Source organism: Musa acuminata, chromosome BXJ3-3, assembly GCF_036884655.1.
Source record: "Musa acuminata AAA Group cultivar baxijiao chromosome BXJ3-3, Cavendish_Baxijiao_AAA, whole genome shotgun sequence".
Taxonomy (NCBI): Eukaryota; Viridiplantae; Streptophyta; class Magnoliopsida; order Zingiberales; family Musaceae; genus Musa; species Musa acuminata.
Window position 1 is genome coordinate 32,402,529 of NC_088351.1, and position 18,284 is coordinate 32,420,812.

Below are 18,284 nucleotides of genomic sequence, written 5' to 3' on the forward strand. Positions count from 1 at the left end.
TCATGGAAAGAACATAAAAAACATATAAAGAAAGTAAAGACCACGAATAAGCTCCAATTATGCGTTTAAATAAATCCTCTAATATGACATATCAACCGTTGATTTTCTCGGGCCCACCATACTCTCTACATCTAATCCGCTGGATCATGATTAGTCGGTGACAACTTTGGATAAGATCCTCAGTGTGAATGCGGAAGATGGTAGGGAAGAGAAGGCCGGACGGTGGACTCAAAGGGCACAACGCGACGTTCCGACTTGAGATAAGACTTAGGTTACGATATGGGACGTGGCGCACATCCGTGTGAGACACTCGGTGGGGTGGACTCGTTAATATCACAGAGTGTTGCGACGTCCGTCTTTCGTATTCGCAGTCGCAACGCTGGTCGCAGCAACCAGCTTCTTAAGATAGCTCGCTCTCTCTCTCTGTCTCTCGTGTTCGCAATCGCAACGCTTGTTGTTTTCAGGCATCCGTCTTCTCTCTCTCTCTCTCAAGAAACCCTAATCCTAGAGGTGGAGCGAGGTTGCCTTCCCTCGAGCTCCTGGTTACCGTTTTCAGGTGAGACCCCTTTTCTCCTTACCAAGGATCCCTCTTTGTCTTGATCAATTCATCGTATTATGTCTTTGCGATAGTGGCACGCACGGATTCCTCATACGCGTCCGGATTTTATGCACTACTTTTTCTGTCGAACATGTTTCTTGTTGCGACTGATTCGAGCTTTGGAAATCTCGTGGGGAATCGGGCTGATTTTGGCGGATTTAGTGTCGTTTTCAACCCTCAATATCAAGTATGACTTCTCTATTTTGCTCCCAGAAAATAAGCGGGTCCCACTTCTTGCAGCCTTTTCATTGGGTTGCTTCTACGCTCGGACTGCAAATCGATACTTTTTGCGGTTTACCTGCTTTTTCTTTGCTTTTGGTTGTTTTATGCCTTTGGTTGGACGATTTCTCTTTAGTTCTTCTCATGAAATCTGATTAGGTGCTGGAATTCCGTGGATTGCGAGTGTGATCTATAACTTTCTCGTTTGAAAGCGATCATTTGCAAATTGACCATTGTTTTTTGGAAATTAAACAGAGTGAGATTCCGCCTTGTCGGCTTCTGTTCCCTTGTTACATAATCTGCTGTGATTCCGTTGTTGATGTAGGTACATGCCAAGAAAAATGCCGTCTTTTTAATTTTCTTGCACAAAATTTATCTGATGTCACTATTTGGGCGTATAATGATTAATGTGGTATGCCAGATCATAGAGCAACCCTGGCCCATATCAAGTAAGCGTGTTTATCATCAAATTCGAGTAGGAGACTGAGTCACACATGTAATTAATTGTGCTGGCTAATGACGTGATTCCTTAGCTGGTTATTCTTATTAATATGATTGTACGTCAATGGTGTACCTTGTGCTTGGGTTGACTCTTTTGTGGCGGAAATGGAAGTTCAAATTACGTGCTTCTCAAAATCTCAGCTTAGTATTTCTGTTATATGTCAATCTGAACATGATAATGGCCCCAGTGTATTTTCAAAAAAATTGTAGGTGAAGTTTGCTTCTGAATAATGATTCATACTTGTTGAGATATATATTCTCTGCTGATGTCTGCAATCTTTTCTTTATTTTCTCAAGACAGACTTTTGCTTGTGTCTTTTAAGAATCATGATGTATAGCATTCTCACTGTCAGCACTTAGCACAGCATATATATGACTACCTTTGTATTGATGGTCTGTTTGTTGCATCAAGGTACATGTGCTACATAGAATATCCACTGAGAAGAAGGATAAAATGCGACGTTGGTTGTGCTGTTCTTGTCATGTGGATGAGTCTTATCAGGCCCATGAGAATGAATACCTGAAGAGCCCAACAAATGATGCGGATGGTATGTTATTTTCTTTGCTATTCACAGATTAGAATTGCTTTCTCATAATGACATATGTCACAGGATAATTGCATATTTTGTTGCATAAAGTCTGTTGATTAGCTGGAGTTATAGAAAGAACATAACTTGGCTGTTTTTTTTTTGTCAAGATTCCCTCTGTGATAAAACCTCTGCTTGTTGGTTTTTGATGTATTTGTCGAAGGAGCATGCACTGGAGAATTTAGATTTTGTGTGACCGACAGCTCTTTGATTTTGGAGGATGAAATAGAGATCAAACTGAGTTGATTGGACGGATTTCAGTTAAAAAACAATAGATAATCTATTGCTCTAACAGAAATGATAGTTAGACTAAACAAGAGTAGCAGGATGGCTTTTTGTCCTTTTTCCTTGAGAGAATTCACATGCAAGGTTCTTTTTCCCTAAGCTACTCCCTTATTGTATAAGCTTTAGCAAGTAGTCTTTTCTCCTTATCTGACTGGAATTCTCCAGCGTGATAAAGGAAAGATATATTGTTGGACAATGTCTTTTGTTATGTAATGTAGCTATTGCTTGAACTTATAGAATATAAGTTTATATAGAACTCTTACAAGGGGTCAAAAATTGCATAAGTATGCTTAAAGGAAGATGATCTTATGGCAGACAATAGTGTTAAAAAAATAGTTTATTGACATGGACTAGTAACTCCCAAAACCAGATGATTTTTATCACAATCCATCTTGGATCCAACCATCTCCAATCAGCTTAGGGCATATTCAGGGCATATGCTGTCCTTTATTAGCCTTATTTACCATTAAGACAGCTCAAATGTTAATTAGTACGATATGTTTTAGCTCAGGACAGCTTGGCATAGTATTTCAGATTGGAAATCCAGCAAAATCTAGAGTCTAATCTAGCAATATACGAGTTGTGTCTAGCATGGTGCAATAATCTGCCTGTAAAAGAAGGTTTTCTATGTGGTTTTGGAGGGAAAGAAAGTCTTTAGTTTTAATGGATGTTGTACAGTTCAATCTTAGTGGAATAGGAGTGGAGAAACCCTTTTCCCATCCTAGTTAGAAAAAGACAGGGCCAGTTAAGCCTCACCAACTTTTAGTTGTAATTGGATACTTTTTTATGTTTCGGTTATTCTTAAACTAATCATTGTAATTGTTTTACTATATAATTTAGTTGGTTTTAAAGCTTCAATTTTAAGTCTATTTAGTGCTTGATGATGCACTTTTTATCATCCGACTGATATAGGATGCTGAATCTGATTGAGTCCTCATCCTTTTCCAAGCATGCACCACACTGGTATTGGCTTGCTTAACTGGAGCTTGGAGGTGCCACTTGCAAAATAACAGAAAGGGCGCTGCGAATGGGCTCGATGGGTTCCCTCTCTAATGCTTAAGCCATAACTTGTGTTGGGAACTTGTGGATCAATAGATGCAAAGTAGGCAAAAAGGGGAGTTGAGGAGAATAAATGAAGTTGAAGAAAGGAATAAGTGCACAGCTTGGAGGATGACTTTGTCCCTCACTCGACCACATGGATATCCATGGTCCATGTCGGTCAGTCACCGAGAGAATTGTTATTGAGGTATCATGATGACTGCTCATTGATGTTATGAGGTGGGTTTATCAGTGGTAGATGTTGACAAGGATGTGTCTCATTGATGCTGATGTTAAAAAATGACATTAAATGCTTGCCAAGAGTTTACTTGGCAGACTGACTCATGTGCGATTATCCATCAGTGTCCTAGAGTGCCATGTATGGTAATGGATGCTATTTTATTATTATTAGGACTCATATTTTGAGAGTTAGGTTCCTGTTAGTGGGTTTTAGAAGGGTAACAAAAGTTATTTTGCTTAGTAATTTAATAGGTTGTGAGGTCTTCTCGAATTTGAAAATGCTTGTTAGAGCTGTCACTTTTAAAAACTATTATAAACTAATTCTTTGCAACTAAATGTATATATTAAGTGTATTTAACTCATAACACCCATCATACTCAAATATTTAGATCATGTTTACTCAGCTATAGAGCTTCTTGATCTTTAATTAGGTCTTGATTTACATTGAGTCAAGGCTTTAATTAGTTAATAGGACTTATATGAATCAACTTCTTTTTTTTTTGTATGTGGATTCATTGTCAAAGTGGATTACATGGAAAAAGCATCTTGTAAGCTGGAAATCCTTGAATGCTTCATCTAGAGGCTGCCATTGTGTGTGCATTATCATCAAATTAATGTCTGGTTGTCATTGCATCAAGTGGTTCTTTCAAAAACTTTATGTGCTACGTATATTTGTTCTTTTCATAATTGTTCAAACCAGGGTTTTGAATACCGGTCTGTATCGGCGTACCGAGCTCTGCTAGGTACAGTACGTACCGGTATATACCGTTGGTACACTAGGGCGTACTGATGGTACATCCTAAAACCTTAAAAATAATTTCACCTACCACGCCAGGGCATACCGATTGGTATGTCTCGGCAACGGTCGAAATCCGGGGTGGTACCAGTCAGTACACCTCGATACCGGTCAAAACACTAGTATTGCCCAGTAGAGGACGGTTTGTGTATCGATACATATCGGGCGGTACACATCGAAATTGAAAACCTTGGTTCAAACATAGTAGATGCAACATAAGCATTTCTAGTTAAACACCATGTGATGTTTTTCTAAACTTGGTCTAAAATTATTTGTCATCTACACAACTTTTTTGATTGATGCTACTTCTGCTTTTATGTTAACCAAGGTTTTCTTTCTTTTGTCATTCCAGGACACAAAGGTTCAAAATATTCTGCTGCTCCTAAAAGTGAAGCCCCAAAGGCACCACCTCCTATTGAGGTGCCTATGTTGTCTTTAGAGGTATTGAACGAGAAGACTGATAGTTTTGGGTCAAAGTCTTTGGTTGGTGAAGGATCATACGGAAGGGTGTACTTTGCAGTTCTAGACAATGGGAAGCAGGTTGCTGTGAAAAAACTTGATACTTCATCAGAAGACAACTCCGCTGAATTTTTGACTCAGGTTTTCTTATACTTGCAAGTGATAAACATCTATTTTGCTTCTCCTTTTGATTAAGGTTAACTTGTTTGTGGAAGGACAGCGATCATCTGTTCAATAACAAAAACACATCACATAATTAACTGCAGCTTTTTTTTTTTTTCTGACATTAGGTCTCTATGGTGTCAAGGTTGAAGCATGAAAACTTTGTTGAAATGCTGGGATATTGTGTTGAAGGAAATATGCGATTGTTAGCCTATGAGTTTGCAACCATGGGCTCTTTGCATGATGTTTTGCATGGTATAAGATATATCTGCTAATTTGTCCACATAATTTAATGTTCTTATCCTTTGAATAGCTTATTTATGTTATCTGGTAAATTATGTACACAACAGTTCAAGAATCTAACTTATTTCCAAACCACAGGCAGAAAAGGAGTCCAAGGTGCACAACCTGGTCCAGTTTTGGACTGGATGCAACGAGTGAGAATAGCTGTTGATGCAGCAAAAGGGTTAGAGTATCTTCATGAGAAAGTTCAGCCTTCCATAATACATCGGGATATCAGATCGAGCAATATCCTTCTATTCGATGACTTTAGGGCCAAAATTGCAGATTTTAACCTCTTAAATCAGGCTCCTGATATGGCTGCTCGTCTTCATTCTACTCGAGTCCTGGGAACTTTTGGTTATCATGCACCAGAGTAATTACTCAACTTGGATAATGTGCAGTTGTATTTGACCTTACTTAGTTACAAGAATTTATTTACTCATTTTGATAGTCATGTTGCTTATAGTCTTCATAATCTAGTAATTATGGTTGGCCCAATCAAGGGCAGGCTATTGTGTTGGTAAAAAAAATTTGGTAATTGTGTTGCTTATTTAGCTACTTTCAGTAATACTCCTGAGTAACTTTTAGAATAAATATAAAACATTTTGGTTTGTTAGTTTATTTTTTATTTTAACTTTTGAGACATGTTGATAGATATAAAACATCATGGAGGGTTGCCATGTAGCTGAAGTCTGAACACATGAGTGCCACTCATCAGGTCTGTGAGAGTCAACATTACCTTGAGTGGTTGCCTGTGATGATTAAGTCAACTGTGAAAGTTGGCATTACCTCTAGTGGCTCCTGGTGGTGATTAAGTCAACTGAAAGTTGAAAGTCTTATTTGAAAATCGTCTTGTTCCATGACAAAGAATTTAATTTTTGCTATGCATCTAGAATTCCTAAATGGTTGATTATGGATTTATGGCTTGTTATTTTTGTTGTAGTAGACTAGTAGTATCCAGAATCCTATTTGACTTTGCAAAGGTACAAAATATTACGATTTTGTTTTATGACCAACAATAGCTGGATTGATTATCTGTTACCTTTTATGATTAAGGGACATAACATCAATATTGATGGTGGACAAAACTCCAAGCATACTTGAAGTCACCATATAGTCGAACTTTTATGCAAGGAAGCCCATTTTGCCTAGAGGTACGAAGCATGCGGTACATACTGATCTAGATACATAGATGGCCTCGCTTTGGGCAGTTTGGTCCAACCCAATATAAAAACAAAAAAATATTACATGGATTAGAGCTTGCAAACACAAGCCCTCTTCTTGTTGGGATTGTGGTCCGACATTGTCGCCGCTATTGATCACTATTGCCGTTGGGATTGTGGACCGACATCGTCGTTGCCATTGTCACTTGCCATCGCCGCCACCATTGTTGTTCGCCATTGCCTACCTCCTTGGAATGCTTAGTCCTCTTCTTCCTTCTGCTTTCTCTACTTCCTCCCTTCTTTTCCTCCGTCACCTCCTTTTCTTCCTTCATCTTCCTCCTCTTTCTCCATTGCTCTTTACTCTTCTCCTTCTTCGTCTTCAAAACATTGGTTTGTCCCAGTTCGACAAAGAACCGTTATGGGTTCGATAAGCTATATGACATTCCTTGTTTTTATGTTCGGTTACCTCACTTAAGTTCAAATTTTAATATCAGGATATACTAGATGGCCTTGTGTAAGTACTTGGTACTCCTTGAAAATCCTCTAATTATGGTTCACAAGATTGCCAAGTTCCATTCCATGTTTGTATTGGCTATGCTATTAAACCAAGCTGTGATGTTAAAAAAACCCATTTATTACGTCACTGGTTGGCTTTGTTAGAGACATTTTGAATTAATTTGCCATAGTTTGGGAAGGTTTAGTAAAACTATTAGAATTTATTACATTCATGATGAAGTAGACATAGAAGAAACTGAAAAAGTAAACATTGTTGAAGGCTGAAGTATTAACCTATCTTGTTATTTGTACTTTTCTCATAATTTGTGATAACTGTTATGAATCCTTTATGGTTACCGCAAAGAAAATTATTTTCCTCCATGATCTTTTTCATATACTTTGTGTCAAGTGCAATAAAAATTATCTGTAGTAGATGAATCAAGATCTGCAAAGCACAGTAAATAATGTTGCATGATTCATATCTCTCCTGTATTTTCCTTTTTGTATATAGTGATACATGCAGTATTATGCAGGTATGCTATGACAGGCCAGCTGACACAGAAGAGTGATGTATATAGCTTTGGAGTTGTTCTTTTAGAACTGCTGACTGGTAGAAAACCTGTGGATCATACCATGCCTAGAGGGCAGCAGAGTCTTGTTACTTGGGTAAGCTAGTAAGATTTATATCCTGAGTTGTTTTTAGTTGAGTATTTATTTGTTTTCATTCTTTGTTAGTCTCATGTATTCAAGAGTAAGAAAGGAACTTATTAGTTGGAGACACTGTGATCCATCCACATGAATAGATCAATAGCAGAAAAGAAAAGATTATGAAACAAGAGAGGTGAATTAGGACAGGATGACTTTCAGCCCCTAATTTATGTCTCATGAACTGGTGAAAAGGCTGCTGATTCCTTTGAATATTAACTGGTCATAGAGTCATGAATACAGAAGTAGAATAGTCAAAATATCTTAAGCTGACTACGTGAGTCATCTATGAAAACTTTACATGTATATCTGGTTACAATGCTTGCATTATGATAACAATTGTATTATTTCACTCAACTATAATTGTAATTTGACATATGTATCTCATGTTTAGGTCCTTGTCTTCAAATTATTAAATCTATATGGTACTGAAATTTTGTGTCCTGGGTTACTGGATGATTACTGAACCAGATTGTTTTGTGCTCTTATATATATTGTCCTTATATCAAGTTATTTAACATTTTGAATGGTTGCCACCTAATCCTTACATTCTTGTCTATGATATCTGATAGCACCATCACAAATTTCTGGTGTTTCACTATATCAAAGGCCCATTTTTCTTACAGGATGATAAGCAGAACACGTACCATGAAAACGTTTGAGCAAGCTCTTTTTTGTGACAGGATAAACTTTTGTCTTTTTTTTTATGATTTACTGTATTATTAATTCTAATTTGAGGCCTTTGAATTAACTAGTAACATTGTCCATAACATAATTCAGTGGTGAGAAAGGGTTTATGCAGCCAAACCCAAATAGTCAGGGGCTACAAATAGTTATTGTGGTTCTAAATGCATTTGCAAGAGAGGTTAGAAAGTAGACATGGGATCCACCATCATAGACAAAATTTGCTCATCATTCATAATGTTGCTCCCTTGGTCTGTATTAGTGCACAACAAAATATTTGACTGAAATAATATTTGACTGAAATAACAATCCTTATTAACGTAAACCTTAAAGAAACTTGAAATAGAATGGGTGAATATTGTTGTACAATATAATATAAATTTCCTAAATATAGGCATGACCTGAGATAGTTTTGACAAACCACATAGTTCGACTACTTCTGAGTTTACCTAAAATTCGTATAATAAAAAAACAATTAGTTGAAATCATAAATACTAAGCCCCAAAATCTAGACCCTAAATAAAACTTTAATAAATAGTCAAAATAAAATAAGCCCTAGTAAATAAACCTAGACCCTAATAAATAGTCTAAACCCTGAATCCACAAAAATCTGCGGGTTCAATTAAGCAATATTTAGTATCTTCAAAAATAACATAAACATTTAAAAGTTGAAAAGAACCTTCAGTTTAAAAGTTCAAGTGTTGGTATGAACAACCTACTGGTCTTATCTTGGTTATAAATATTTTGCTAAGATGTTTTGCTAAAGGAACCAACTTGAATGCTTTGATCAGTGTCCAATAGTTTCTTTTACAAAAGAATGTGCCAACAAACTTATATAGGGCTACTTAGGTGTTTAAGCAAACACCAAAAGAAAATATTCATAAAAAAAATTACTATATAATTCAAGACAAAAGATAAACTTTCTTTTAGACTCTTTTCTTTTAGGAGGGAGAAGGAAGCCTAAGTGTGCTTATGACTTATGAGAGTAAGGTGTAGTTCTCTTGTTGCTGTTGCCCTTACCAGATGGACTAGGGGGGTTTTATAGAAGAGGGAAACAGTCAAGTGTTTAGAAGTATTTGGCCCTAACAAGATAGACTAGGGGGTTTTTTATAGAGAAGTGAAAGAGTCTGAGTGTTCAAAAGTCTGTTGCTATTGCTTTATTCTTTTGTTTTTCTCTGTTCTTTTTTTGACAAAGCTAAAGTTTTGTTTTGAGGTGATTAAGCTGACAATTGTCTTTTTGCATTGTCTGAGATGACTTTCTAAATTTTTGAGATGGCTGAGATGTCCTTTGAAAATACTTCAATTATGCCTTGTTTTTGTTTTTCCCAGATAGTGTCCCTAATTTCTGTGATCTTGAAAATTCCCTTCCCTTCCCTTGTTGTCGCCTCGACTGACTTTGCCTAGCTGGTGGCGCCTCCCTTCCCCGTCGCTGCCTCCACCTGTTGTTCTCGTCACCTTCGCCCTTCCTTTGCTCCGTGGGGCGGAGGCAATGCATCCATCACAAGGCCACGAGGCCCTCATCGCAAGGCCTCCTCCTCTACCCCACAGATCAAAGGAAGGGCGGAGGCAGCGAATGCGACAGATAGGGAATGGTGGGGAAAGGCAGAGGTGAGGGGCTTGATGGGCATGACGGGTGGGGCCTCATGGTGACAGGCAGGGAGTGGAGGCGACGGGTGCAACGGGCGGGAAAGGTGCGGAGGTGGCGAGCACGATGGGAGGCAACACGGTGGAGGCCTCGTGGTCGTGTCATCTCTGCCCCATGGATCAGAGGAAGGGCAGTGGAGGTGTTGCCCCCGCCTCAGAGAACAGTGGAAGGGCAGAGGCAGTGGGTGGAGGCGATGACAGGCAAGGGAGGGGCATTTTCAGGATTACAAAAATTAGGAGCACTATCTTGGAAAAATGAAACTAGGGGGCACTATCTAGGGTAAAGGAAGAAAGGAAAAACATTCATTTTGATAAGCTAAAGAGGTCTTATAATTGTTGAAATAAACCAACCTTTTGATTTCATGTATCTGATTCCAGAGACTTGGTTATATTTCATTCGAGACTTGTCATTTGACACTTTGTAGCCAGCTGCTTATTTGACAAAGGTGGCTTCAATCATCCCCTTTTTCTTTAAGTCAGTCTTTCTAAGAACCTTGGCTGTATACAAAACAAGATATTCTGAGGATCTTTCTGACAGGACCTGTGAATTTTTACCGGAAATTCATTCTAGCAACTTAGAATTTAACAGGAATAGCCTACAATGCTAGCAGCACATCATTTTATGCCTCTCTATCATTGCCTTTTTAGTCAACATTCTAAATAAAGTTTGATGCATAGTTGGACATAGTTGCCGAGCATCAATGAGCCCTGAACTTGTTTTTCTTTTTTAACAAGTTACACACATTGATGGCATTTTATTGTGTGTATACATAGTTCTCCCTCATGGACAAGCAGGTTGTTGCTGGTTTACATGTTTCATGCCTTATTTGCAACCAAGTGTTGCGACAATGTTGAATGCAAATGTGATAGTGCTTACGCCAATTTGTTGTCTCATAACTCTCTTGCACCTGTGAGTACTGCACCGATTTGGACATTGACCTTGGTGATGTGCTATACATATGTTGGTGCTAGTACAATGCAAATCAGGCATCCCTTACAAATTGAGACTTAGTTACTTTGACCTTGTGGATGTGTTTTACACATGTTGGCACTTGTATCTACATGAAGATCAAGCATGTCTTATGAATTGAGAATTAGATACCTCTATATTGATGTTCTTTCTACCCCCTTCACAGGCAACTCCTAGACTGAGTGAGGATAAAGTCAAACAATGTGTAGATCCAAGATTGAAGGGAGATTACCCAGCAAAAGGGGTTGCGAAGGTCTTGCTCTTATCTATTATGTACAAGTGAACTTTTTTTCCCGCCTAATGGTTTGGATCTGGGGCTTAGTTGGAGTTGCTTTCCAAAACCATATATAGAGCACTGTTTACTAAATCCTACATCCATAGGATGTTTCAAGGATGACTAGTTTTGATTTTATTTGTTCTTGCAGCTGGCAGCAGTGGCAGCTCTATGTGTCCAATACGAAGCTGAGTTTCGGCCCAATATGAGCATTGTGGTAAAAGCACTCTCTCCTCTTCTCGTAAATAAGCCGGCTCCCCCACCCGCGGCTGTTCCTTCCCAAGCTCCAGATGCCTGATCTGTAATGATTATTATGCATATCATCAGACTTCATTGGTATGTTGATTTTCTGCTAGGATAGTTGTTTAGCAAATCTTTAAACCTCATCTATGATCCTAATACAAGCCTCCAATTTGCTTTGAGTGCTTCAAGAGTGTTCTAGTTTGTGGCGTTGTACAAGTCATCATCAATGAGATTCTTGTGAATGGGGATTTTTGTTGTTTATTTGTTGAGCACCTCAGTCGTTGCTCTTTTTCCAGACAGTTGTGGAAGACTACATGGAATACTGAAGTATCATAAAGGCTGCAATATTCACTATTTGGCCTGTCTGTTGCTGGGGAAACATCTGTTTCTGACCTAATGCTTCTAATGGCTCTAATCTTTTAGATGTGCCTTATGTGCAGTACTAGTGGTGGTAGCTTATCAACCTGCTGCATTCAGGTGATAGAATGCAATCAAGAGCACATCCGATCCCGCATTAGCAGGAGTTGCATGCCCTGGATCATCATTTGTTCCTCTTACATGTCACACGAAAAGTTATTGCGAATCTAGCAGCCAAAATGGAAGAATTTGTTTTGTCTACGTTCTCAACTCTTTTATCTCTATTGCAGTACTTGATGGTGTTCCATGAATTGCTTGATTTACTCTAAGCTTTAGTGTCTGTGTGTGTGAGCTAACCATTCTGCAGCGGAGATGATTATAGGTCGTCAGTCTTTGCTGAGCATTTGATTTGTGACATCTCTACAGTTCCAACTATGTTATTGTCTGCATAGCAATTTACAATGACCAAAATACCCCCATGCATTTTTTGCCTAAGCAGGTGACCTCTTTTCTATGCTGATTTATAGTTTCTACTCTACCAAAAACAATCAATTTGACCACATAAGATCAATTGATGAGTTTCTTTCTATGCAATTTTAGAATACTATCTTCCAGCTCAAACATCTTCACTATTTCAATATCATCAGGAGCTCAAGAAGGTTTGACAATTGGAAACTTATCATTCAGTTTGCTTTTACCTTAAAAAACTATATATATATATATATATAATATAATGTTCACCTACATAATATATCTATGGTTAGGTTCAACTACCAATATAATCCATTCGTTTGGTTGTACTAACTCAGTGCATAGGTGTATTCAGCTGTTGTTGTTGAAGACCTGTTCGTGAATGTAATCTGCTAGTTTGGTTTCGATCCCATTCGGCGTCATGAATTATGGCGAGAAGTAGGAGAAATGCCGACTCTAAGACACAAAGCTGATTCTTTAGACTTGAGGTAAAACATACAGGAGATACATAGAAGAAGATCTACTGACATATCAAGCCTTCCAAAATAATCCACTTACATGAGACGCACAGGTAACACAGAGAGAGAGAGAGAGGCGACACAGGCAAAAGGGCACCTTGGGTGCCTTCATGTTTGCCTGATGAACACGCTGATGGTCTGCAGTGTCTCGCCTTCCGCTACCACGTACGGTTCGTCGCAGCCGCCCTTCCCCGGACGCCGAGCGTCGAGGGGGGTGGTGGAGATGAGTCGAAGGATGAACAGGATGGCCAGCAATCTCGTCACAACTTTGCTCATGGCTAACAACATTATTGCTTTGGAGACCTGTGTGTGCGTGTGTAGATATATTGGACTCGTAAGATGCTCAGCATTTGATTGAAAAGCAAATGACACGTTAGCTGTTATGAATAACCTATGATGAGTTCATGTTATGCCAAAAAGAAATTTTCTGAAGGGCTGAATAGGGGTACGGCATTTGCATATTAATTCGTGAAACCTGAAATTAATCGGTTTAAATTACACATTAATGTAAACTAAGGAAGAAGTGGTTTCTTAAATTGCATATGAAACAAGTGTTAGTATCCATCCACAAAGGGTTTCTTAAATTTCTTAAATGGTGAAATTTAGATATTTGCACTATTTAAAAGGGTGACATATATTTGTAGATTTCATTTTGAGAGATTTGAAAAAGCACTATCTCGTTGAACGGTTCTATATATGCCGTTTCGATCATCTCTGATGTCAATGGGGAGTTTCACAAAAAAAATCTATAGTAAGTTCCACATATATGTAATTTATTCTGCGACGAAAGATAAGTCATCAAATACAGTAGTGATTTACATTCAGTAAAATAAATAGGAAAAATAAACTCTTGGCTTCCTGTTGACACAGCAGTGTCCAATTATTATTGTATAATTACTACAAAAATTTCGACTTTTGAGAAATCAAATACGTATACGTATTATTGTATAATTATTATTTCATTTGGCTTCTGACCTTCTTGAGCTCTGAGTTCTAAGATTTTGATAGAAGAGATCACTAAGATACATTAGCTAAATTTGCATTAAACAAAAGACCAAAGCTATGATAAAGACCATTCCACTCTGCATTTTGCTGCAAATGATCAGAGGCTGCTCATGCCAAGGCAATTTAAAAAAAAAAGAAAATAGAAGTTTGCATATTATTTCAAGATCAGAGCCTGCAAATGATCAGTCTCTTTCTATTTTTATTTCTTTTTCTTTGGACCCTAAAGGAGCAGATGCTGTGATTTATTTCATGACTACTGAAATGAATAGGTAAACTTTCTCCCTGAATTGAAGATGACCATTTTTCTCATTCATTAGTTAAATAAACTCATAATCTGATTCTAATTTCTGTTGATCTTTATGTTGGCTTATTTCTCAAGCCACAACAGAGGTAGTATATGAACATCCTTATCATCAACAGACAATGCATAAAAATGCTCAATCTTAAGATAAAAAGGGATTCAGCTATTCAATCCTCTGATGGTGTACTGTTCCTGTTCTTTGCAGGTTTTATCTCTGATATATGCATGTTCTCTCTTTCTTGTGGAGCTTTGGTTTGCATGTATTCAATAAATTTCACATCAGACTGGTTTAGGTTGATCTCCTGTCGGGTTTAGTTATAGCTTGCCGTTGTCTACAAATTTTGGCTCTTGTACTAACTGTGGCTTATTGTAATTTAGGATGTATTCTGCAAGGCTTGGAGTATAGCATTTGAGCATGATTTAGGATTCTTCCTATTAGCTTTCAGTCTTATACATGCTTTCTACAACTATTTCTTATGCCTGTTCTTATTACAGTGAATATTCTTTTCACTAGTGAAAAATAACATATAATCAAGAACAAATCAATGTTACAAAAACTGAAGTAATAAGATCAAATTCGGATCCACAAAGATAATTATGATAAGGAAATTTTAGTAACCACAGGATTCACTTTTCTTTTTCCATCTATCCCTCAGCCTTATCTTCATTCTCATTCCTGTTCTTTCTCCATTCTTTGTAAGTGGTTGGGATGCTCTTGGCCAACAAGAACACATGTTTCCAGTTATCACTTTCAGGTGTTCCCATCATTTAGGGACCATCAAGCCACCCTCACAAATCAGAACACATGTTTGAAAACATGTTGATTGATTGTGACTACATGTCATCTTCCTCGCATCATGCATGCTGCTGATCTTGACCTGATGGTATTTATCCGTATTCTCCATCATCTACTCGTATTGCCCTTTTATCCTCAAAAATAACTATCAGTTTTATTGATCACAGATGTCCCTTTCCTCCCTAACTCTTGGCAAAATAACTTGAACTATATTTGGAATCAAACACTAGTTTAGGGAAACAGAAGGTTTGACTACATGAATGCAATCTGTCTGTTGCATGGAATAGGTGAAAATGCACTACTGTTTCTAGTCCAGCTAATCCATACACTAACATCACTCGTATGTGAATTCTGCGGATCACAAGCTCATCCTTTGCTTGAGAGTCATTCTCTAACAAGAGGAGCACAAGATATGACTGCCAGAATTACCTGTTGGCAAGCTAATTTGCATCTGAAGCTACCATTTCATGACTAAACATTTAGTGCAGTGTTGCACTAGTATGAGCTTTTGCATATAAGTTGAACATAGAGAAAGCCCCAAACCTTCTGTGTGGTTGTGTAGGACCTGGATTGACTCAGCAGTTACTTTCTATCTTCAATGCTTCCAATTCGATTTCTACCCCATCTTGTAGCTGAATGTCCAACAAAGCCTGCCCTTTGGTCACAAAGCTGATGAACAAGGAGCATCAGAGGAGTCACTTGATGCATTTCCATGTACAGAAACAGATAAAAGAAGTTACCCCAGATGGTCTAAAAAAGAACAACAAATTCAAGTACCCTGTGCACTCTACTAGAATAAATAAACCAATTTCTTACTCTGCCAGATTGCTAAAAGTACCATAAATCTCGGTTAAAAATCCATTGTCACAAACACTGGAGATCTGAGGTCCAGTCATCTACCAGACCAGGTGCCTTGTGAACTCAATCAAATGGTTATAAATGCTGAGGCAGAAAAGATGATTAAGTTTTCAGGTTATCATCCCATTCCTCTTTATTGCAACTAACATGATTGCACAGAACAGTTACTTGATACAAATTGATATTATTCATACCAAGAAGAACACTATAATTGATCATGTGCCATACATGAAAAATAGCAGTCGTTCTTCTTTATAGGCCTGCAGGCCAGACATGGTACAGTGGACCTCTCTTCTCTTTGCTCTTCTTCCTGTTTGTTCTTTTTGTTATAGGCCTTCATTTTCCATCTTCAGAATTGTATTCAAGGCGAAGAGCTCTTCGGAATGGGAGAAGAATGGTTTAATCCCAGTGGTAATGAGTAGATGATTCACTCCAAAGAAGTTAGCCTTGGCGGTGGATTCACATGTATATATATTACTTCTTCCAACAGTAGATAAACTCAAAGTAATGCAAACTCTTTCAGCTGCATAATCGGAGAGTGCATGCTACTGTCTGAGCCCAGTACTTCAGCCTTGCTTTAACTTCATCTGGATCATCACCTGATAGATACATCAAAGAAAACTGATTAGGAAACTGAAATATTTGATAACAGCAGTAAATCCAGCAAAATAGAATCTCCAAAATCCAGAGATGAGAACTCCTCCAACATGCTTTAGACCATAATTCAGCAGAACAGTAGCTGGATCAGATATCAAAAGACGAAAAGAAACAAAGGTGCATTTCTTATAGTTTGAATCTTGACAAAAAATTTCTAAGAAAAATTGGTTTTTTACCCCCATTTATCAACTAATAAGAATAAATTGATCTTTTACTGGTTTAATTCTCACAGCAATGCATTTGATAGATCTTTCAGGGTTGAAGAAGAACCAAAATATCAAATATTTCAAAGAAATTTCCAGACTTAAGATATAATTGATACGCCAACTATATCACTCATACCTATCCACAAATATGTATATCCACCATTTTAGGGGAAAAAAAAAGGAATTTTTATGAATATTACTTCACCTATATCACTTATAGCCAATCCATAAACATATATCCACCATTTTAGACAAGAAAGATGGAATCTTTTTGCTCGTTTTTTAACCGAGAGGAAACAGAGGAAGGAACGAGGAAGCATCATACTACCAGGACTGGAGATCATCCAATTGGCGAAGGGAAGCGAGTCCCCATGAGATATCTGTTCTTGTTGATCGTCCAGGTGGAACCTCTGGCTCATGGAATAGCAGAGCTCCAGCGCTGGGAGCGTGTTGCAGAGCTCCGGGATCCCCTCGTAGCTGAACCCGAACCCTAGGTCGAGGCACGCCTTGAGCTCCTCCAGGTCCTCGTCCGTGAGGCTCCTCGTCCCCTTGACCCCACCAGGCCCCCGCTCCCGGCCGTCCGCCGAGCCCAAGACGTACCCCTCCAGCATCACCCCTCCGCCGCCGTCGCCCTTGCGCGGCCAGGCCTCCTCCCCGCTCCGCCACCCCCGCTCGGACCACCCCTTCGCCTCCTCCTCCGACGCCACAGCCGCAGCAGCGACCACCGTCACGTGCTCGTCGTCCTCCTCCTTCCTCGTTCTCTTCTTTTCCATGGGGGAGGCACCGATACCGATTCCGCTTCTCGGGCACACAGTTGGGTATGCCAGCCCGCGGTGGACTGTGGCATTTAAACGGCTTCTTGGTCTCGTCACGTGCAAACAATATGATGATCATGATGATGAGATGGATGGATGTTATCGTATGATGAGATCATGTATGCTAATGCCATGTCGAACGATCTGGTAACTTGTCCGACCTACCACGAGACTTACTCCTCATCTATCCGTGAGATGAAGAAGTGGGTCCAACAGTAGATTCCATGTGGGGTCCAGGTGATCTTCCAATCCTCAGGGAAGGTACAGAAGGGGTACAGACAAAAGTGCTCCATCGTTCAGACGCCACACGTGACGAGAGAATGACGTCCATATCTCCTCAATAAATCTCGCCTCGTTGCACCGGCCACTCGACGTTCCTACCGGCCTTGTCATTTGGTAGAGCGGTGGGGCTACCTTGGGTCCCATGCGAGTTATTGATATATTCAATCATGAGGAAGGTGGGTTACGAGGCGAAATTTCTGCCCGTACAAATTAACACATAATTCTCCGTCGGTTCCACAGTTTTTGTTTCTTTTGATTGCATGGCGAAGGAAAATTCACCCATCAATGTCTCCACACACAAAGCAAGATGGCCCCAGTGGGGCCTACACTCTTTGGATAGCAGCAATTTGGATCAGTAGTGGTTGCAACTAAAAATTTGCTGGTCTCATCCATGAATTCAATCATCATCGCTCAGCATGTAGATGTACATGTATACTGAGAATGATGGCAAGAAATGGAAATACTGAAGCTCTCCTCAAGATTAAGTCAAATATTTATCCAACCATAAAAAGCTTAAATATGTTCAACCATGCGAAATGATTGATTGCACTCCTCCCATATTTTGTTCGGTGGAATTCTTCTTCCAATGGCACTCCATGCATTATTCTATTGATGTTTTATTGGAGCTGCAACAAACATGGTAGTGAAATCATATAGTTTCAGTCAACATTTC

General features: G+C 38.8%; 2 protein-coding genes across 2 annotated transcripts; one reads left to right on the plus strand and one right to left on the minus strand.

Moving 5' to 3' along the window:
- Window positions 1-371: 371 nt before the first annotated feature.
- On the plus strand, window positions 372-11,699 carry LOC135634013 (PTI1-like tyrosine-protein kinase 3). The gene is made up of 8 exons (XM_065144130.1): window positions 372-556; window positions 1,731-1,866; window positions 4,617-4,864; window positions 5,014-5,140; window positions 5,267-5,540; window positions 7,359-7,491; window positions 10,995-11,081; window positions 11,254-11,699. Exons 2-8 carry the CDS (start codon window positions 1,773-1,775, stop codon window positions 11,398-11,400), a joined length of 1,110 nt encoding a protein of 369 aa, XP_065000202.1. The 5' UTR covers window positions 372-556; window positions 1,731-1,772; the 3' UTR covers window positions 11,401-11,699.
- A 4,051-nt stretch (window positions 11,700-15,750) lies between these two features.
- Window positions 15,751-17,335, minus strand: LOC135632481 (uncharacterized). Its single transcript, XM_065141087.1, has 2 exons — window positions 16,843-17,335; window positions 15,751-16,250 (listed from the first exon to the last, which is right to left on the minus strand). The coding sequence occupies exons 1-2, from the start codon at window positions 17,285-17,287 to the stop codon at window positions 16,171-16,173; spliced, it is 525 nt and encodes a 174-aa protein (XP_064997159.1). The 5' UTR covers window positions 17,288-17,335; the 3' UTR covers window positions 15,751-16,170.
- Between the last annotated feature and the right edge of the window lie 949 nt (window positions 17,336-18,284).

Coding starts and splice junctions, on each gene's coding strand:
- LOC135634013 (XM_065144130.1), top strand. CDS start 1,773: ATGCGACGTTGGTTGTGCTGTTCTTGTCATGTGGATGAGTCTTATCAG. Junction 4,865..5,013: donor CCGCTGAATTTTTGACTCAG/GTTTTCTTATAC, acceptor TTCTGACATTAG/GTCTCTATGGTGTCAAGGTT. Junction 11,082..11,253: donor CAGCAAAAGGGGTTGCGAAG/GTCTTGCTCTTA, acceptor TTGTTCTTGCAG/CTGGCAGCAGTGGCAGCTCT.
- LOC135632481 (XM_065141087.1), bottom strand. CDS start 17,287: ATGGAAAAGAAGAGAACGAGGAAGGAGGAGGACGACGAGCACGTGACG. Junction 16,251..16,842: donor TTGGATGATCTCCAGTCCTG/GTAGTATGATGC, acceptor TGTATCTATCAG/GTGATGATCCAGATGAAGTT.